General features: G+C 39.8%; 1 protein-coding gene across 3 annotated transcripts in view; it reads left to right on the top strand.

The window, feature by feature from the left end:
• Positions 1-22,891, top strand: part of rsrc1 (arginine/serine-rich coiled-coil 1) — a 242,138-nt gene that overhangs the window by 52,826 nt on the left and 166,421 nt on the right. For all 3 annotated transcript variants that reach the window (XM_067450024.1, XM_067450023.1, XM_067450022.1), the window contains exon 4: positions 6,575-6,736. In XM_067450024.1, the coding sequence (XP_067306125.1) occupies positions 6,575-6,736 (162 nt within the window). The remainder of the gene's footprint in view (positions 1-6,574; positions 6,737-22,891) is intronic.

The following is a 22,891-nucleotide window of genomic DNA, read 5'->3' as shown; positions in this document are numbered from 1 at the left end:
GAGACAATAACATCAGTAGTAGTAGTAATAACAGCAGAAGCAGCAGCAGCAGCAGAGACAATAACATCAGTAGTAGTAGTAGTAATAACAGCAGAAACAGCAGCAGCAGAGACAATAACATCAGTAGTAGTAGTAATAACAGCAGCAGCAGCAGCAGAGACAATAACATCAGTAGTAGTAGTAATAACAGCAGAAACAGCAGCAGCAGCAGAGACAATAACATCAGTAGTAGTAGTAATAACAGCAGAAGCAGCAGCAGTGTAGCTGATCTATTACGCCAAGACCAAACATATTAACATTATCATATCTATTACCCTTCCAAACAATCTGGGTGTTGTCATGCCAGAAATCATTGTGATAATTTTTTGGTAAAAAGGTGCTCTAGGAAAATCTCTTTTATATGTTTCTTTCTGTATAAAAATATTCATGAAGGTCATGTTTCTGAAGAAATCACACAGATGATGTTGGTTAGAGAGGAGAACTGGCACCCCGACTGAGTCTGGTTTCTCCCAAGGTTTATTTTTCTCCATCACGCCCTGATGGAGTTTTGGTTCCTTGCCACTGTCGCCTTTGGCTTGGCTTGCTCAGTTGGGGACACTTAAATTATGATCAAAGTTATTCAACTAAATATACAAATAAAATTAATTAATTAAGTCTTATTTAATTCTATAAACTATAATACTGATCTGCCAACATTGTTGCTATATGATAAATTAAAATAAGCTGATAACATCACTGTTTTCTCCAGAACGACTGTACAGCCACATCTAATTGTGTTGCAATATTATCCTGTTTGACACTGTGAAGCTGCTTTGACACAATCGTGATTGTAAAAGCGCTGTATAAATAAAGATGATTGATTGATTGATTGATTGATCTGGAGCCCATTATTACATCTCATGATGGATTTATTACGCATACACACAAAAGTAAAAGTTTTAATGAATGTATTTTATTTTATTTATATTTGAATTCATTCAATTTATTGAACATTTATTGAAAGTTTTTTGTCCAACCTTCTCTTTCATATAACAGGTTTTTAAATGAATTGGTGCTTATAGTGAGACTGTGTTACACCGTGACAGTGGAATGTGTGTGTGTGTGTTTGGGAATGAACCGAAGAGAAGAAGAGAGAAAGGGCCACGGCAGGAATAAATAATCATTTGGGCAGGTTAGGATTCCAGTGGTGTATCTTACGTCTGTTAGTTGCACTAGTGCTATCATTCGCCACCATTAATATCCAATTTCATATGAAGCAAGAAACCTTGTTTAGCAGGAATATAATATGGTGTGATAACAGCAGGACACCATCCTGCTCACATAATTACCCAAATGCAGTGCTGGGAGGGATCAGATCCGCGGCTGGGCAGGGGGCATCGGCGATAAGCGCCCAGTGCGCTCCCACACACTGGTAATTACTTTATTGATAATTTGCAGGGAAAATTGCCTGAGCCAATCGTTGCTGCTAGATTTAATGGATTGGAGGGGGAAAAAATAAAAAAAGGACCTTTCAAAAGAATTTTAAATATTTTTAGGCCATAGGGGAAGGCTTTTCCTCCGGCGATAATAGCTGAAAGTCATGTAAAATAGCCCTCTCTTGGCATGATGCTGCTGGACGCATGTGTGCTTGTGGCAGGGGATGTTTATCTGGCCATCCCGCATTAACACATTTACCCCCTCGCCTTAAATGAGGTCATAATTCTCCAAGGGTAAGGCCTTGGTAATGAAATTGACATTTAGCAGCCGCACCACAGTCTATTAACTACAATAAATTTAATTTGCAACAGGCCCAGAAGTGAGCTGGGCTGCAGAAAGAGAGAAAGAGATGAAAAAACAGCAAACCGACGGCCCTGGTGTTTATTACATGCGCTGGCCACAAGTACATTTGCTAAAATAAGACCTCTCGTGTTCTCTCGTGTAACTATAACTGCTTTTGCTCTGCCTGCTAAACGATCAGATAAAACAACATAAGAAATAGAAGCAACAGCAGATTTAGTGTTTCCAGACTCACGTTTTTCAAACAAGAATCTGCTTCTAGACCCTGTCTGTCTGTCTGTCTGTCTGTAAAGAATATTCTTAAAAGCTGAAACAAGGTTGCCTACATCTTTCATGAAAAGATTTTTGACAGCCTGCCCAGTAGTTCACCCAAAAATGCAATTCTGCCATCATACTCACCCTCATGTTGTCCCAAACCTGTATGACTTCTGTGGATCGCTCGCTCGCTCGCTCGGTCGGCTCGGTCAGTAAATACAAAACTGTTTCCAACTTTTGATAAAATTAATAAAAATGTTTCTTGACTGGAGATTGGAGTATTGATGCTGAAAATTCAACTTTGCATGCAGAAATAAATTAGATTTAAAAATATATTGAAACCGAGAACAATTATTTTAAATTGTAGTAATATTTCACAATTTAACAGTTTTCTGTATTTTGGATCTAATAATTGCAACCTTGTTATACATAATTTGTATCTTTGTATCGTGAGATTGGGATCATGTGTATTTTAATTTGACTCCTGGGAGTCCATGGATTGACCTAAAGAGACAATGGAGAACTTTAACCATCCTGTCGTCATTAGTCTGTTGGGCAAGAGTAAAAATATGTTGTGAATATAGCAGTTTACTTGTTGTCATCATGTGATATTTGTGTGATTTTATAACCAGGTTACTTGGTATGGTTTAATGACTCTTTGATTGGGCTTTTGACCAAGTTAAGTGACTTACATGATCCAATTTTGAGAAAGATAATGTCTGGCCAAATGCTTTTCCACACACACACACACACACACACACACACACACACACACACACACACACACACACACACACACACACACACACACACACACACACACACACACACACACACACACACACACACACACACACACACACACACACACACACACACACACACACACAGACACACACAGACAGACACAGACAGACACACACACACACACACACACACACACACACACACACAGACACACACAGACAGACACACACACACACACACACACACACACACACACACACACACACACACACACACACACAGACACACACAGACAGACAGACACACACACACACACACACACACACACACACACACACACACACAGACAGACACACACAGACACACACACACACACACACACACACACACACACACACACACACACACACACACACACACACACACACACACACACAGACACACAGACACAGACACAGACACACACACACACAGGTGTTAAAAAATACATTTTCACCATGTCATGTACAGTGCTAATAAACACAAATGCATTAGAAATTACATAGTGATTGGAATTTTCATTACATTAAAAAAGGCTCTTGGGCATTTCTAGTGGACAAATTAACTGGTGTAATGTGTGTTGTAGGAGAGCTTATTTTCTACAAACATCATCTACAGTAAAAGTACACATTGATGATTGAAGATGGAATCAGCTCAGTTTATTATCTGCCATACTGTGTGTATGTATCTGTGTGTTTGCGTGAGCATGTCTGTATGTCACAGTGTGGATGTATGGCTCTGGAGTCAGTTGCTCTTGTAAGTAAAATGCTTTAAATCTCCAGGCTTTCTCTGGCCTGTCTGTGAGGATCAATACAGCATTTGTACAGTCATTTTGAGGTCCTCCCTGATGGCCACTTCATAAAGCCAATAGGGTTTGGCACGAGTACTTTTAAGTGACACCAGTGATCGATCATGAAAACAGTGATCAGTCATGATTGTGTGCAGTGTTTTTTTTTTTTTTTTGAAAATGTATTTATACTCATTAAAGGGGGGGTGAAATGCTGTTTCATGCATACTGAGCTCTTTACACTGTTAAAGACTTGGATTCCCATCCTAAACATAGACAAAGTTTCAAAAACTAATGTTGGACGTTTGATGGAGTATTTCTGTGTCAAAAATACTCCTTCCAGTTTCTCACAAGTTTCGGAGAGTTTTTTTCGAGTATGGGTCGGCTTGACGTGAACAGAGCAGAAGGTCCTTGTATGGGCCGTACGGGCTCTTCTCCCGGTAGGGTGCGCGCGCGTGACTAGAGCGAGAGAGGAAATGCACGGCCATAAACACTCGCTCAGCTGCAGATCCAGTCGTCCGTGAACACTTCTGACGCGCCCTATGGTCGCGCCGCGCTCCACTTTATTCCTATGGGTGACGTCGAGCGACTTCAACGCTTCAGCACAGCATTCCGGGAAGGCAGCGCTGCATTTGAACCGATTTGAACGCAGAAATGACGGGAAGCTTCACAACATCGCTTCAGTCGCATCGCAAAAGTGGATCTCCACCGTTCACTGCTGTCAGGACTTCACCAAATCATACCAAAGAAGTGTGTTTTTGACGGAGCGGTCCCAGCGATAAAGGTTCGGTCCTGCTTTGGAAGCAGCCGGTGAGTAAAACTGCTTCAAATGTCTGTGCTGTTGGCTATCGTCGCATGAGTAAACATCAGTAAACGACACGATCACGTGCTTCGTCATTCAAATGCGCTAACGGTTACTCCATTGCTGTTCTCTGTATAACGTTACACTAGTCTGACGTGCAAAACCGTTTTGCTTGCTACTGCTAAGGTTAAGTGGCATACAATAGTCCATAAACCGAATCATGTCCTCATAAACTGCGAGTAAACACACACAAATGTTGACAGGCCACTAAATACAGTCCATACCACAGAGACGGACGTCCTGCTGTTGCTGTTTCTCCTGTTCAATTTATTTCAGCCTCCGGATCTGATTCTGGATCATTATCTGTATTAGCTGAATCCGATCGATAGCCATGGGTTTCTCCACGCTTGAGGACGTCACCGCTTTGGGTGTGCTCGTCATTCTTTAGCTCCACCCACTCGATACGCCTCCAGCCGCTCGTTTTTTTCCGGAAAGACTCGGTACAGCCCTGATTTCTTTTATAAATATAATAAAACTAAAGACTTTTCGGAGATATGAAGGATGCAATACTACTCTATAGGTACTCAAGATTGACATGAGATTGACTGAAACTGAGTGTCCCCCCCCCCCCCCCCCCCCTAATAGCTTTGCATGCGTGTCAAAAAGGGTCCTGTTTTTTGAACATGATTTACAGTAGGGAGTGTAGTTGTGTGGTTGTTTTTGACGTCGATACTGGCTACTGAAAGACAAACACTAGTTTGAGAACAAGAGGCCGTTAAAACTGCATAGGCAGAAAACCTTTCAAGGGATAGGTCTAAAAATAAAAGCTGTCATTTACTCATCTTTTTGCCATGATACAGCCATGATGAACTGTAGATTTGTACAGAGGGATCTGATAACCATACTACATTGGAATGAAAGTGAGCCTGGACTTATTTATTGTTCACAATGGACATGTTTTGTTTTTTTTTAGCTGAAAGCGAACCATACTCAGACTGTCTTTTAATGGTCTGAGACCTTTTGGAGTATATGGGCAGTATTAACATATCATGCAAACCACGCTCAGACCCCTGAAAAGGACCAAATTTGAAGAGCTGCTGTTTTTTTTTAAACATGAAGAGTAGAAAGGGTGAAGACAGCAGAAGACATATAAATAAAGCTGCAAGAAGCATTTGAGCGGGGTTCAAGCATTTAAAGCCTTTAAGCATTTAAGGCCTTTAAACAGTAAAATAATAAAATTGAGAGCAGGTGAAATTAAGTGATAACCTGACAAAATGTGATTTTAAATGTTATAATAGTGACTTTATAAAGTCTAAATATGAATTATAGAACAAAATGACTAATTTAACCAGTAGGGTTGCAGCAGAGAAACACTCATTGGCTCACTTTCATTTAGTTTCCTTCATAGTTAACCACAATTTACCACATTCTAGTATGATTTACATGATTATGTTGTGATTTACCATAGTTAACCACAATTTACCATGTTGTTCTATTATTTACCATGATTCTAGCATATTTTACTATGATTTACCATGTTCTAGCGTGGTTTACCATGATTTACCACATTCTAGTATGATTTACCATGTTCTAGTATGATTCACCATGATTCTAGCATAGTTTACCATGATTTACCACGTTCTAGTATGATTTACCATGACTGTTGGAGAGAGACTCCCCCCCCCCCCCCCCCCCCCCCGGTGCCGGTCAGAGCACAAATAATGAGGAGATAGGTGATCAGATTTACTTTGTATTGGTGGGAGAGGGATGAACCACAGATGCACAATCAATGATGCATGTAGTCTGGAAAATAATAAGAACAATAAAAATACTGAATAAACCAAATATTGACTGTCATTGACCACAGATATGAGACATGGGTGGCAAGTGTTAATTTAATACATAATACAATTCATTTAGTTGTGAGTATACCTTTCCACAATCCATCCCTGATTGTAAGAGATCAATGGCATCATTGCTTGTGGAATTTGTTCTGCAACTTTCATGCAGCATCCATGTTGAGTTAGAGGTTCAATCAATCTTGATTTTAATGTCACGACTGTGGCGTAACCTGGATGTTTAACAACTCAGCTAACCACTACTTACGGCTGGGTTTGCTCTTTTCATTTATTTGATGTGCATTTCCAGCTTATATGTGTTTTTTGAAGGTCTCGAAGATCTCGCAGTGGCAGCAGTGGCCGGTCCAGCAGGAAGCGTAGTCGCAGCAGAGAGCGAGATCGCGGCCAGCGCAGAACTCGAGACAAAGACAGGACACGAGACAGAACTAAAGACAAAGAGACGGACAGAGCCAAAGATAAGGAAAAGCAAAGGTAATACTTTCTTTTTGTGCTATTTCAATTACTTTTCCCACTCTCTGTTTTTCTCTAGCAAGCGTGCACACACACACAAACACACTCACAAGCCATACCAACCCATCAATATATCTATCTCATGTCTGAACAAAATCTTATAGTTTCGATTCAGCTGAGAGTTTAGCTCAATTGTGTGGTAGGTCTCATCCATCCAGCCTGATATCTGCCCTTCAAACTCAGTGTATACACCATCCCGCTGGGCATCTAATGCATTTCCTTCTTCTCACTGTCTTGATTTATACCCCAGTGTAATATGCGTGAGCAAGAGCTAACTGCATTTCCATCCCTGCTCTCCTGTTTGCCCCTCTCACGCTCCACCTTTACTCTAGAAAGCGGTTTTACTTCAAGTCAGTGTTCTTCCAGTTCCAGTGACAACCGTCAGCAAGACTGAACATATTGGCTGAACACGTTTACAACACGGAAACACCAGTAATTATAGACACATGCAAAATCTATTCAAGATGTTGTGATTTCTGACATTCTGATGTTTGGACTGTTTTAGAAACATTTCCAAGTAAAGGTATACATCTGACTAAATGACAGCAGTAATTATTACAAGTATAATTAGGTGTAATAAGTTGTGGGGCCACTTCCCTCGCGATGCCCATGAAGCCCCTGCCCATGAAAGTTGATTAGCTATGAAGTAACCCACTAAACAAAACATAGTCTGGAGAGAAACTGTTGATTAGACTTTAGTGACATTATAGAGACAGGTCTTTTTTCTTAAAGGGGGGGTGAAATGCTGTTTAATGCATACTGATCTTTTTACACTGTTAAAGACTTGGAATCCCATACTAAACATAGACAAAGTTTCAAAAGTTAAGGTGGACGTTTGATGGGAGTATTTCTTTGTCAAAAATACTACTTCCGGTTAGTCATAAGTTTCGGCAAGTTTTTTGAGATCATGCGTCCCCTTTGACGTTAGTGGGGGCGGAATTTCCTTGTATGGGCCTTACGGACAATTCTACCGGAAGCGCGTGAGAGAGAGAGAGGGAGAGAGCGAAAGCAACAGGCTACGCCCATCAAAGCGGGGCTTGTAGGATGCTGGACAGGTGACAATTACACATAGCACATAACAATGTCACCAAAAAAGTGGGTTTTTGGTTGCCAGACCAAGACAGTCCTGCACAGATTCCCCAAAAACCCCGCGTTAAGGCAACAGTGGATGTAATTTGCTTTTCCGGATCAGCAACTGAGTTGCGCGAATGTTTATATCTGTTCGCTGCATTTCGGTGCCGACTGTTTTCATAAACAAGGCCCAGCTCGACGCCGAATTTTCCCAATCGCCTAATGCTGAAGGATGGAGCAGTCCCAACGTTAGAAGGGTGAGTGAGACTGCTTTTAGTCCGCTTACTGTCTACACAAACCACGCGTAAACACACAAACACACGTGCACAACTGCACTTCCCACATGTACACCTTCAAAGACAAAAATACGACGATATAATTCAAGTATAAATATGTAAAGAACACAAGCCGCTAAGCATATTATATAGTTAGTGTATAACTTGTAACTTACCACATACAGACGTCCTGCTCTAGTCGTTTTTGCTGCTGCTCCTGTTCAACTGCAGCCTCTGGGTCTGATTCCGGATCATAGATGTATGGCTGTATCTGATTAAAAGCCATATTTTTATTTTGAATAAAGTTTTTTTCCGCTGTTAGGGATGACGCTCGACTCAACACACAGCGCGCTGCTGCACACGTCATTATTTAGCTCCGCTCACACGACACGCCCCCACCCGCTCGGCTTTTTTCGGAAAGACTCGGAACAGCGCATCTTTCTTATATAATTATTAAAAAAATAAAAACTTTTCGGAGATATGCAGGATGCAATGCTACTCTATAGGTACTCAAGATTGACATGACACTGACTGAAACTGAGTGTTTCACCCCCCCTTTAAGGATACATAGCACCACATCTAGGGTCTTTTAGCCATTCGAAAATGTGAAACAAATCTATATGGATGAACTTATTAACGTTTAACTATGGATGAGCGAGATAATGATAGACACAATAAACCAGTAGAAATTTGACAACTGGTATAAAAATGTTCTCGGTTATGTAATTTTACAGTGCATGTCATTACGAAAGTTTAGCATTTGCATGCATTTTTAAGCTTTGCCAGTTTAAACATACAGCGATTTTAAACCGTTCGAGTGTAATAAGCCGTGAAAGAACTTGTGCCTGACAGACATTTTTTTTGTGCTCATACACCAGTATTTAATTGAGTTCTTTATCACAGCTTATCATGCTTAAACAGTCAAATACACAGAGAATAATGTCAAAATACCAGTCTTGGGGAGTGTTCACATAAACACAGATGGTTTTGGCTTATTAAGTGAATTTAAACAGCTGGGGAAAACCTGATGTGTGTCAATGAAATGTATTGTATTTGTGCAATATATATATTTTTTTATAATAGCAGCCTAATATACCACCTTCCTAAACCTCAATCATACAACAAATGAAAAGGAGAGAAACACGTTTAATTAAGCTTTAATTAAGAATAAACATTTAGTTAATATAGTCAAGACCATGCAGTATTTTAATAGACATTTGATTACTTACATATCTATACTGTTTCCCAGACTTGTTTAATTTATATTTGTATTAATTTATATAAATTATTTATTTATTTATATTTTATTATTATAGTTTTATTGTCATCATCATTTACTCACTCTCATGCCATTTCAAACACATGACTTTCTTTCTTCATGGGAAAACAAGAGTATATTGTTCTCAGGGTTTTTGTCCATACATATATAGTTTTTAATAAGTGCGTGTGTGTACACACACACACACACACACACACACGTTTGTTTTTGTGACATATGGGGACATCCCATAGGCATAATGGTTTTATGCTGTACAAACCGTATTCCCTATCTATCTATAGGGAATATCTATCCCCTACACAGCCCCGTAACCTACCCAACACAGGAAACATTCTGCATTTTTATTTTCTCAAAAAAAAATCATCCTGTATGATTTATAAGCATTTTGAAAAGTGGGGACATGGGTAATGTCTTCATATTTCACCCTCTCCTGTAATACCTGTGTCATACCCATGTCATTATACACATTTGTGTCCTCATATGTCACAAAAACATGCCTACACACACACACACACACACACACACACACACACACACACACACACACACACACACACACACACACACACACACACTTACTATATTGGCAAAATTATTGGAACGCCCCTTCAAGTAATTGAATTCATGTGTTTCAATCACTTCCATGAACCCATTGTGTATAAAATCAAGCACTAGGCATGCAGACGCTTCTACAAACATTTTTGAAAAAACGGGTCGCTCTCAGGAGCTCAGTGAACTCAAGCGTGGTACCGTAGGTGTCCACCTGTACAATAAGTCCATTCCTGACATTTCCTCACTACTAAATATTTCACGCTCAGCTGTTAGTGGTGTTATAACAAAGTAGAAGCAATTGGGAACAACAGCAACTCAGCCATGAAGTGGTAGGCCATGTAAAATCACAGAGCGCATGCTGAGGGTCACAGTGTGCAGAAGTCGCAAACTTTCAGCAGAGTCAACAGCTCCAGACCTCCAAACTTCTGTGTCCTTCAGATGAGCTCAAGAGCAGTGCGTAGAGAGCTTCATGGAATGGGTTTCAATGGCCGAGCAGCTCATCCAAGCCTTACATCACCAAGTGCAATGCAAAGCGTGCGATGGAGTGGAGTAAAGCAGCCGCCACTGGACTCTAGAGGAGTGAGACGTGTTCTCTGGAGTGACCAAACACGCTTATCTGTCTGGCAATCCCATGGACGAGTCTGGGTTTGGCGGTTGCCAGGCGAACAGTATTTGCCTGACTGCATTGTGCCAAATGTAAAGTTTGGTGGAGGGGGGGGTTATAGTGTGGGGTTGTTTTTCAGGGCTTGGGCTTGGCCCCTTATAGTGAAATTAACTTAATGCTCTTAATGCTTTAGCATACCAAGACATTTTGGATAATTTCATGCTCTCAACTTTGTGGGAACAGTTTGGGGATGCCCCCTTCCTGTTCCAACACGATTGTGCTTCAATGCACAAAGCGTTGGTCCATAAAGACATGGATGAGTGAGTTTGGTGTGGAGGAACTTGACTGGCCTGCTCAGAGTCCTGAGCTCAACACCTTTGGGATGAATTATAGTGGAGACTGAGAGCCAGGCCTTTTTCGTCCAATGTTAGAGCCTGATCTCACAAATGCACTTCTAGAAAAATGGTCATATATATATAATTTTTTTTTCTTTTTTTTCTTTTTTTTTCTTTCTTTTTGTGAATTCGGCCTCAATGATTCCGTTTTTTTGCTCAGGCATTCCTTGCCAATAATTCATGAACTACAATCTTTAAACAAATTAGTATTTTGCTTTTGGGGGGGGCTGTTTCATGCATACTGAGCTCTTTACACTGTTAAAGACTTGGATTCCTATCCTAAACATAGACAAAGTTTCAAAATCTAATGTTGGACGTTTGATGGAGTATTTCTGTGTCAAAAATACTCCTTCCGGTTTCTCACAAGTTTCGGAGAGTTTTTTTCGAGTATGGCTCGGCTTGACGTTAATAGAGCGGAAGGTCCTTGTATGGGCCGTACGGGCTCTTCTCCCGGTAGGGTGCGCGCGCGCGCGTGACTAGAGCGAGAGAGGAAATGCGCGCCCATAAACACTCGCTCACAGCTGTCTCAGGACTTCATCAAATCAACAACATCACCAAAGAAGTGTGTTTTTGATGGAGCGGTGACGATAAAGGTTCGGTCCTGCTTTGGAAACAGGCGGTGAGTAAAACTGCTTCAAATGTCTGTGCTGTTGGCTATCATCGCGTGAGTAAACATCAGTAAACAACACAATGGTATAGTTAATTTATCAATGAAGCATGCGATGTAACTTATGGTGTGTGTTTAAATATATTTGTTTTGCTGACCGATATAGGTGTCTGTTTGTTTATTGTAAAGCCACGCCAAACATAACGTTAAACCTAAGTGATGTTCACACAAAGCACATTCAAATGCACAACTCCATTGCTGTTCTATGTAACACTATAACACAGTCTGACGTGCAAAACCGTTTTGCTTGCAACTGCTAAGGTTTAGTCGCATACAATAGTCCATAAACCGAATCATGTCCTCATAAACTGCGAGTAAAGACACACAAATGTTGACAGGCCACTAAATACAGTCCATACCACAGAGACCCCCCCCCCCCCCCCAGGTGTAATAATTTCTTTATTGTTAATGAAGTCAAGTTTATGATTTAGTTTTTTTATAGTCATGTACATGTACTTAAATACTGTAACTTGAAGTAGCGCTCCACCTGTGGTGAGTGGACATTTCAGTAGCCGAGTTACTTGGCTGCTTGATCCCTCAAGTGATCTGCTGAAACTACTGGATGTGTCACGTTTTAATTGAATTGAATAAGTGTTTCTAAATCTAACAAAGAATTAGTGATGAATCGGTGCAAACAGTAAACATATTTTGGTCCCCAGACACTTGGCTTCTATCCTTTGTTAGCCTGTGCATGTTTGCTATATTTTGTTTCTCCGCAGCTTATGTCCCAGGGGAGTCAGTACATGTAATTGTGGCTGTAATTAGGGGATGTGGCTGGGATGACATTAACATAATGGAGGGACAAACACAAATGAGTAAACATAGAGGCTGTTTTCTTGAACACTTCAGACCCTTGGGACCCCCTGCCTTAATATGAGCTACAATCTCCAATAACTCCATTCACTCTAACATGTTTGTTCACTTACACACTTTCCTTTAGACACATTGGTCTTCGCTTCCGCAAGCATCGCAGCTTATTAGCAGCTTTTATCGAATGTTTAATGTCAAAGTTGGTGTATTGTAGTTTCCCCTGTCATGACATCTGGAGGTAACATAGATTTGATAGTCTAGACCAGGGGTGTTCAACTCTGGGCCTCGAGGTCCACTTTCCTGGCAAGTTTAGTTTCAAACCTTGATCAAACTCACCTGCCTGTAGTAATCCTGAAGACCTTGATTAGCTTGTGCTTGATCAGGGTTGGAGCTAAACTCGGCAGGAAAGTGGATCTCGAGGGCCAGTGGTTGTTCTTGTGTTCCACTGCGCTGATTTTTAATTGATTTTCAATGTAAACATGCTAGATAAACATCTTTGACTGATTTTTGCAGCTTTTTTTATTGTGACATTCATGTTTTGTTTAATTGCCAATAGATAGATGGATAGAAAGACAGACAAAAGCCCTATTCGGATGGTATTAGTTTTATATGAAGAGGTAGGGTATTTACAAATTTTTCAAGTAGCATGGCGCGCTTCTTCTTAGCGTCTGTCTCCATGGTGAATCATCTCTGTTGAGAATGTCTTGTGTGTTAACCGGGAACATACTCTGAGTTGTCTGAACTTACTCCGGGACTCGTTTTTGGAACCAGCATACCTCGAGTTAGCCAGGTTTGTGTTAGTCGGCTGAGAGTTCAAGGTATATGTGACAGTAAGTTAACTTTGCTTTCCCCCCCGGTCCAATTTAACATGTGTTTAGGAAAATATATTTATTTTTACACACGCATCATTTCCAACATTTTTACCAGATTTAAAAACAAAAAGCATTTATAAACCTGTTGTCAACTAAACAGAGACTTGGAGATATATCTACAGTTTTCCACCAAAATAAAAGCTTGAGGATTTTTGGCCATTAAATCAAATAAAAAAATGTAATATATATCATTGATAAATTATTATTATTTTAAAGTACATGTGTGCTAAAGAAAAACATGTAAATTATAGAATTTATTTTTTATAATTTTTATAAAACATTAAAAAAAATCAATCTGCACCATGCTATGTTGTTTTTGTGCTCATTGTAGTTGATATTAATTTATTGTGAAATAATGTTTACGTTCAGTGTTGTTGTAATGCATTACAAGCAGGGACGTGCATAGGATTTTTGAGGGGCAGTTGCTCTGACCTTAAAAAGGGCACCCCCCCCCCCAACCGAAAAAAAACCCCTCATCATCTGTCCAATTACATATTACTGTTATTGCCATTATCATTATTATTTCAATGCCCCCTAGTGGTATTTATGTTCTGCTTAGGAAAAATATTATAGGTGGAGCTATTTTGTGTGGGGGGGTCTGGGGGTTTCTCCCCCAAGTTTTTTTTTATTTCGTAGATGTGATTTCCTGCATTATGGTGCGTCTGAGGCCATTTCCCTTGCCTATACCAATAAAAGAACTCAAACCAGTCAATATCAATAGTCTAATAAAAAAAGACAATATTAATTTAACAGCCATCAACAGTTTCAATGGTAATGATAATGAACAAGTTGCATGTTTATTATGCTCTGTGTCCAGATAGAAAAAGTGGATATATGAAGATTTTAATTCATTTCATAAAACTTGATGATGATGACCGTCCGTTTGTTATACCTTTCCGACAACGTTAAGTCTCACCCGACAACCGTGACAATCTCCTTCTAGTGCCGCTCATGCTGGCTCAGCCAGGGCGGCTAGAAGGAATTCGGGGGCCCTGAGCAAAATGGACATGGCTAACTTTCTACAGATAAACGGGTAATGATTAAAAAATGTTTGTAAAACATTAAGAACACATTTTTAAAACATCTATAAACATTACATAGATAGACAGACCAAATATTCCTAACACTTTGTTAAGGGTTACTAGTTGGTTTGTAAACATTATCTGGATGGTTATTATAAAGTTGCAACAGATGACTATAATACCTTGTTAAATAGTTAATAAACAGTACCAGTAAAACATGTGTCCTGATACTGTACTTCAAAATGCAACAGTGTAAAAATTGCCACACCGAATAAAGTAACTGTTCAAGATCCATTGGTAACTTATAAAAATAATATCATATTTGCATAAACTGTTACTACCAAATATCCCGACACTAGCACATTAAGATAAGCTATGAAAAAAAATCATGTTCCTCTGCCTCTTTCTGGTTAAATAATGTTTATAATAATAGTTAATGCTATATTAACTATTCCAGGTTATTTATGGATAGCATAAAAATAGTTAGTATAGCATGCTATGCCACTTTCATCAAAACCTATTACAAAGCTATAGCAATTTTATGTCATTAAATACAACAAACAGTTATTCTGGAACAGATCTGCATCTTTCTTTTCCAGTTAAAAAACTTATTACAGTATGTAACCATATTCTGTCCATTCGTTGCAAAAAAAAGGAAAAAAGTTGCACTAACTGTTCGTTACAAGCAGCATTTGCCATCAGGCAGGTAGCGTTAGCTAACATAAACATATTTTTGCTAGCCTACCTGCTGCAAAATTACACCATTTTTGTACAAATAGAGCTATTTTATATAATGTAATTTATATCTTACCACTATCTTGTTTTTTCTCTTTTGTCTTTTCTGGATTCCTAAAGCACAATTCCGCTTCATGATTGCCGGGAGGTTTAGTATTTTGCCGGCAGCAGAGATCGCGTGTTTGGGTGGCTGCTGTCAGCGACGACTGATAACAGTGTCATTGCACTTTACTGCATTGACTATCAAAGGGGCGCTCAAGAAGTTTGTCGTTGCATTTTATTCTTAACCTGTCGTTGTCTTTAGGCCCCAGGCCAGCGGGGGGCCAAGAGCAATTGCTTGACTTTCACTTTCGGACGGGTACCCGAATATGGAAGTGAATGAGGCTTTGCGAATTTTTTTTTTTTTTGTATTTTTTTTTTTGTATCTAGGCCTACATGAAATTCTGCATCCATTGTACGATTTTTTAATTTATTTTTTTCCACCTCGGAAGGGCAACGTGAGTCGAGAAGGGCATATGGGCAGTTGCCCGGGCAACCTGAGCAACCCCCCCGTGCACGTCCCTGATTACAAGTTACACAAGTCATCAGATCAGATTACTTTTTTTCCAAGTAATGGGTAAAGTAACTCATTACCTTTAAATTTACACCAAAATACTTTTTCAAATAAGTAACGCAAGTTATCTTGTTTTCTGATTTATAGACTGAAAGCTCTCCTGTCCCCACAGTGAGAGAAATCAGGAGTAAGTGGCTCTAAAATCTCACTTGCACAAAAACAGATTCAGTATTCCTCAAAATGAATTAAAGCTCGGAATATTACGCAAACCTGCAATTATTGAATGTTACATAACACAAATATACTTTATGTATTTAATCTTACTTTGTCTTAGCAGTTGATATTGATGTTTCCGTTCAACTATACTAATTTGTTCTTCTGTTCAGAAGGAAACTGGATTGCAGAAGACTATCTTTTTCTAGAATGGCCGCACAGCTGAAAGTTTTTTTTTTTAACTTCACCCCCTATGCTGTACAGAAGGGGTCGGCAAGTATATTTGGCCATGAGCCACACAAAAAAGCGACACTAAATGACGGGCCAGAATATAGTCAAGGGATAGTTTAAGAAATAAATTGATGAAAAATCCAACTAGAATTGCCTGACATACTGTTACAGTGTCTTTTGTAACTGGACATGAGCTGTTACTCTATTAAATAGAGTAGCCTGCCGAATTTAGTTTCCCCCCCCCCCCCCCCCACAACATTTGGGGTCGGGCAATTCGGTCTGGATTCGATATATTGTGGAGTAATTATGCCCGAACAAAAACTGTTTGGTCCAATCAAATTGTCAGAGCGGGCTTTATGTGATGATTGACAGATAAAGCAACGTATTCGTCTGTTCTGTTCCTAAATGGAAAGCTTGTTCGTATATGCATTCACCTTTATTATTTATCTCAAAAATGATGATTGTGTTAGTAAATACTCGGTTTATCCTTAAATTATTTTACAACTCCGGCAAAGATCGTTTACACTCATCATCATCTTCTTCCAGCATATGCGCAGTTGAGTTATGTTGACATTAGTGATGCCTCGTTCATGAACGATTTGTTCTTTTTGAAATAATCTTAAATATGACTCGGAAACAGCGAGTTGTCTCAGAGAGCAATTTGTTCATTTTGTGTTGATGTGTATGTGCGACAGGCCATCAGGTCTGGAGAGGATCTTCTGCACTCAGTCTATGGGGCTGAGAACGAATGACTGGAACCCAAAGACTCGAAGGTGAACTAATCAATTCTGTTTTTGGGACTGTATGCATTGCTTATTGGGCTCACCATAGATAGACTGTAAAAAATATGGACGTAGTGTCCGTGACGTCATCCATGGGAGTCCAATAAACCGTTCTGAAGCCCAAAGTAGAGACGAGCTGGGCGTCGCCATCTTGCGAGCGAGTCATTGTGTGTCACTTCTGGATTATAACTGACAATGGGAAAAGAGGCGGGACATAAATGGTTATCCACCTGTCACTCAAAGTAACCATGCCCTTAATTATGCAGAACTTTAAGGCTTTATAACAGGGCTTGACATTAAGCATGTTCATGTGCTTGTCCTTCGGACAAGTAAATCTTTCATTCACTTGTCCGAGTAAAAAATGAGCTTGTCCGGAAAAAGGTTTGATATGTTTTAATTGTGTGTGTGTGTGTGTGTTGTAACTATAATTTCTTCTGAAGCAATATTCTCACCAGTGTTCAATCAGCTTTGACATATTTAAATCTGCATATTTGTGATTTGTGATTTTTTAAAAATTTTTATTGAATCATTTCAAATTTGTGATATTTTTACCCTTTATAAAGGGCATTACCCCCTAATCTTATCAAATATAGGCTATGCTTCAGGTTTAATTTTATATTGTTAAATTTGATCAATATATTGAGTTAAATTAAGACACTGAAGGGCTGTTGACAATAAAATTAAACAATTTACAAATTAAATAAAATTACAACTGCATTAAATAATGTTTAGAGATTTGTAGTTTTGAATAGAGAAAAAAGAAATGTTGGAAAGAAATGTTTAAACGTGAAACTGAACCTCCAGTATGTGGCAGCAGATGGCCGTCTTAATGAGCGAGTCATTCATTCAAACGATTCATTCAAACACTGAATCATTCAGTAACACTTGTTGCTGTGAGACGCGTTACGGTTCTGCAAATGAACGATTTTCGCTGTTAAAATAGAACAGATCACTCAATATTGCATCTAAAATGTAAGTGACTTTAAGTGAATGTTAATGTGAGTGAATGTTAATTAATTGTTTATGGAGCTGTCATATGAAAGCAGTGTCAGTTTCAGTCGTGATGGTATTCAGGAAAACAGCTTAAACGCTCTAGTGTTGTGATTTCTCCTCGAGAGGCTGCACGAGCGTCAACAGCGCGACCTTGTTATCGTCAGTTCATTATCATCCACTATCGATCGCCACTTACACTAAATTAATGCACAATCATTCTTGCATTTTGGTGATTCGCTAGCTATTTTTTGTTTTAATCAGGCTCTTGTCCGTCGGGCAAGTAAAATTCTCTTTCACTTGTCCCTTCAAAAAACCCACTTGTCCCAGACAAGCGGACAAGCGTTAATGTCGAGCCCTGTTTATATAATGTAAATGAATGAGTTATAAAAAATTCACCCCCCTCACAGTTGTCATGAAGGTCAAAATTAGCTGTATAGGCCAAAACTACAATTTGTCCCAGGCTGTAAATATGTTTATTTCTGCTGTAAAGCTGGGAATTTTAACATGGAGCTCAATGAGATTCTGCTCCCTTCTGGAGCCTGTCCCTAGTGGCCAGTCAATGAATCGCAGTTTAAGTCACTTCCATATTGGCTTCAACAGAAACTGGGGGAGGAGCCGCTTGGCTGTCACGGTCCAGATCAGACAGATCAGATGATGACATAACTAACAACTCAAACCTAAAGACAGGAGGACTTTAGCGTTACTCATTTTTCCAGAGAACAGACGGGATTAAGTGTGAATTGACAAAAGAAAGAACGACTGGGATTTGGAGGTGAGGTGAGCTAACAGACTGCATAGCCTGAAGACCCAGCTGAGCAATTAATGAATCATTTCTTAAAGTTTGGCCTTGGCTGCATTAGCTTATAATTTATTTTTTATTCCAAATGTGATCAACGTTTGCATAAGTACTAGATGTGTTTGGGAATTTAATGTGACATTTTAATCATATTCTGCTGAAATGAACAAAATGACTTGAAAAAAGATTTGTTCATTTTACTGAACGAGATTCAAAGGTCCGAGTACATAAAATGATCTGAACTTCCCACTACGATGCGTTGCTCAACATACGTCACTCTCTCCGTCACTCTTACCCCTTTTCCACCAAGGCAGTGCTGGTGCTAAATCGGAGCCAGAGCCTAGTTTCAAATCGGTTCTTTGTGTTTCCACAGCCAAAGCACCAGCTCCGAGCCAGGAAAAGTGGTTCTTAAGTAACACCAAAACATTGCTGGGCTAGAAGTAAGAACCGCTTGCGTCACCAGCTGGGGGCGGCGTTACCGTGATCAACAAGACGAACACAAACCTGTGACCGCCATTTTTTCAATAGCAGCTAATCAAGCTAACAGCTGCTGGATTGTAATCTCCGTCTATACAAATCATGGAGAGCTGCACGAATGCGTTGGATTTGCGGCGTTTTAATGCTGATGTAGGATCATAAAGCCATGAGCCACTGATGGAAGGCTTGTTCGAGATGCATCGGCGCGCGCTGTGCAGACCGATTGCGTTTGACATCAAAGTAGAGCGAGCGCCAACGACTCCTTATGCTTTTGAATCGCTCACGCGGTATTTTGATATCATACACGGATCGGTCTGCGCAGCGCCGATGCATCTCGAACAAGCCTGGTGTGTTTGTATTTCCCGCTGCCTCGCTAGCATTGCTAAAACGCTAGCGAGAAAGATGAGACGTATACAGTGACGTAAGACCTAGCTCTGCGGTGGCTCTCTTACATGTGGAAAGCCAAACCGGTTCATAAAGGCTCTCAAGTCGAACCAACTTAGAACTCACACTAGCACGGGCTCTGAACTAGCACTCGGTTCATTCTGGTGGAAAAGGGGTATTTGATTGGTCGTAGGTCTATCCAATTCAGGTCTTCCCTGTTTCGTTTTGAAACACTCCCCATAATCCCAGCCCAATGGAGCAATATCAGACTCATATTCTGGCTAGAACTGGGAATTACCACGTCAGGCTACTAGTGACACGTTTGTTTTTGTGGCTCACCTGGTTTTGTGAATGCAAAGCTGGTGTGTCTGATCTGCAACGAAGTTGTGGCTGTTTGTAAAGAATATAATATAAGACGGCAACATGAAACTAAGCATGGCAGCTTATTTTTTTGCCGGTTGTCAATATTTTTTTATCAAAAGGAAGCTGAATTTAAGTTATTTATGTGTTGGTGCTGAGGCTCTGCATTATAAGCAAACGCTTCAATGGTTCACTGTTAGTTTTATCATAACACATATTTCATGACGGCTCTTTTAGAGGCGTGTCTAGCAATCCAGTCCACACACTCTTTTGAATGTCTTTCAGAACTTTTCAAATTAAAAGCTCTCAATTCATCCCAAAATAAAACATTGCTGCAAAAACGTTCTTGTACTTTTTTTTTTGAAGGCAAAATCACTGAAGACAAATTGATTGTAACTGGAACTATTTCTCTGCTCCGCACCCCCCGCTCGGGTCTTTCCCCATGGATGTCTGACGCTCTATCAATGAGGCTAAAGGCTGCAATCTCCTGTGTAAGCCACTAGACGGGAGTTTACCTGCACAGCTCTCACTAGCTGGCCTCCATTACCCTATCATGACAGATATATTTCAGAACCAGCCGTTATCTATACAATCTGGCTGTGGGCGCAGGCCAGATATTATTTGGCAGTTTTGGCCTGCGGGCCGCCCATTGCCGACCACTGATGTACAGGCTTGAATGTGCATTTCCTTCAGCCTGAGGCTTATTCATTTCACTTTTGATGCAAAAGGGCCTTTATATTTGTCCATTTTTTTTAAACAAACAAACAAGCCCAGTCCAGGGGCCTGATGTATAAACGTTGCGTACACAAACAAGGCATTGAAATAGGCACACTCAATTTTATACGCACATATCGGGATTTATAAATAATTAACTTGTACTGTGTAATTATGTGCGCACACCCAAGATCGTCTAAAATCTCAAGCTGGAGTGAGCGAAGTAATAAAGGCAACAGAATGATGATTTCATTTTGATATACACATTTAATTAAATATTCCACTCTCATTGATGGAGGTAAGCACTCAAATTACATAGTCATTATTCCAGAAGTTAAGTAAAAATGATATGAATTTAGATAGAAATGCTTTTGAACACTTTTCCTGTGGCACGCTACGCTTTAATGTTTTAATTACAGCGAGGAGTGCTAGAAGCATGATAATCCTCTGCTAATTTGTTGAACTCGTGCTCTGAGAAATATTTCTTGCGAGAACAATTATCAATGATGCGCTCTTTCGTTCGGCGGTAGAGCGGTCCATTGGCCGGTGTGAAATGGTCAGATGACAATAATGTGAACCACTGCTGTTGATGTCATGTCCAGGCGGTCAGTAGCCTAATGATAATCCTTCTGTGATCTTCCCAACATTATGAAGATACCATTGTATTTGATGGATAGAATTTAAAGGCAAAATGTTTTTTAAAAAAAATAAAAAATTTGTCAGTGACACGCAAAAAAAGGTGTCACCTATCTATTTCCATTAAAGAGGTATATTGTATAAACACCCTAAAGCATGTTATCTTGTAGGCAAAATTGTATACATTTGGTTTTGTTTAACATCTTAAGCTCTGGGATAATTTTTGGGGATTTCCGCCTGGATTTGGCCTACCCAAGTGTCATTTTGGTGTCATTGTGCAGAAATCTCTTTGAAGTTACATAAAACACTGCTAAATGTGATAAACATTAAAGGTTTCGTTCACCCAAAAATGAAAAGTATTTCATTAATTACTCACCCTCATTTTGTTGGAGACCCGTAACACCTTCGTTCATCTTCAGAACACAAATGAAGATATTTTAGTGTAAAGCTGAGAAAGGCTTCAGAAAGGCCTCCATTGGCATTCAGTACATTCCCGCTCACAAGACCCATAAAGGCACTAAAACATCGATACGACGTCCATCTCACTACAGTGGCTGTACAATAATGTTTTTACGAAGCAACGAGAATCGGAAAAAAAATCTACAAAAAAAATCTAAATAATGACTTTATCTGCCAAGTTATTGTCTTCCGTGTAGGTCTCGGCCGTTAGCTCAGGCGATAGCGCGGCTCCTCCTCTTCTGGGTCATGAACGGTGGAGCTGCGTCATATTCTCGCGCATGCGTCGAGTTCACATCAATAACTTAAAGTCTTTATTTTGTTTTTGTGTGCTGATTGGCCCTCATTTATCAATCTTGCGTAGAAACGGGCGTATATGTTGGCGTAAGATTATGCTTACACTCCTCTCACCGCCTGATTTATGAAGCTGTGCGCACCTCTGCAATCCAGGTGTACGCAATATATTTTTGGGTGAACTAACCGTTTAAGTATATGTTGCCCATCCCCTAATAGCTACTATTTTAGCAAAAAAGACTGAGAATATGTCTTCCTTGAAAACTTTCTCTGAAATGTACTTTATATAATTTGGCTTTTCCTAAATAATTTAGCCTTTATAATTTGGCTTTTAACATTTTGATAGCCTTTATTCATCCTTAAAGGGGGGGTGAAACACTCAGTTTCAGTCAATCTCATGTCAATCTTGAGTACCTATAGAGTAATATTGTATCCTTCATATCTCTGAAAAGTCTTAAGTTTTATTATATTTATGAAAGGAATATAGGCTGTACCGAGTCTTTCCGGAAAAAAACGAGCGGCTGGAGGTGTATTGGTGGGCGGAGCTAAAGAATGACGAGCGCGCACAAAGAGGTGACGTCCTCAAGCTTGGAGAAACTCTTGCTATCGATCTCAGCTAATACAGATATGATCCAGAATCAGATCCGGAGGCTGAAATAGAAACAGCAGCAGCAGGACGTCCGTCTCTGTGGTATGGACTGTATTTAGTGGCCTGTCAACATTTGTGTGTGTTTACTCGCAGTTTATGAGGACATGATTCGGTTTATGGACTATTGTATGCGACTAAACCTTAGCAGTAGCAAGCAAAACGGTTTTGCACGTCAGACTAGTGTAACGTTATACAGAGAACAACAATGGAGTAACCGTTAGCGCATTTGAATGACGAAGCACGCGATCGTGTCGTTTACTGATGTTTACTCACGCGACGATAGCCGACAGCACAGA

Source organism: Pseudorasbora parva, chromosome 8, assembly GCF_024679245.1.
Source record: "Pseudorasbora parva isolate DD20220531a chromosome 8, ASM2467924v1, whole genome shotgun sequence".
NCBI lineage: Eukaryota > Metazoa > Chordata > Actinopteri > Cypriniformes > Gobionidae > Pseudorasbora > Pseudorasbora parva.
The sequence above is the reverse complement of the archived record's forward strand: the minus strand, read 5'-3'. Positions and strand labels throughout refer to the sequence as shown.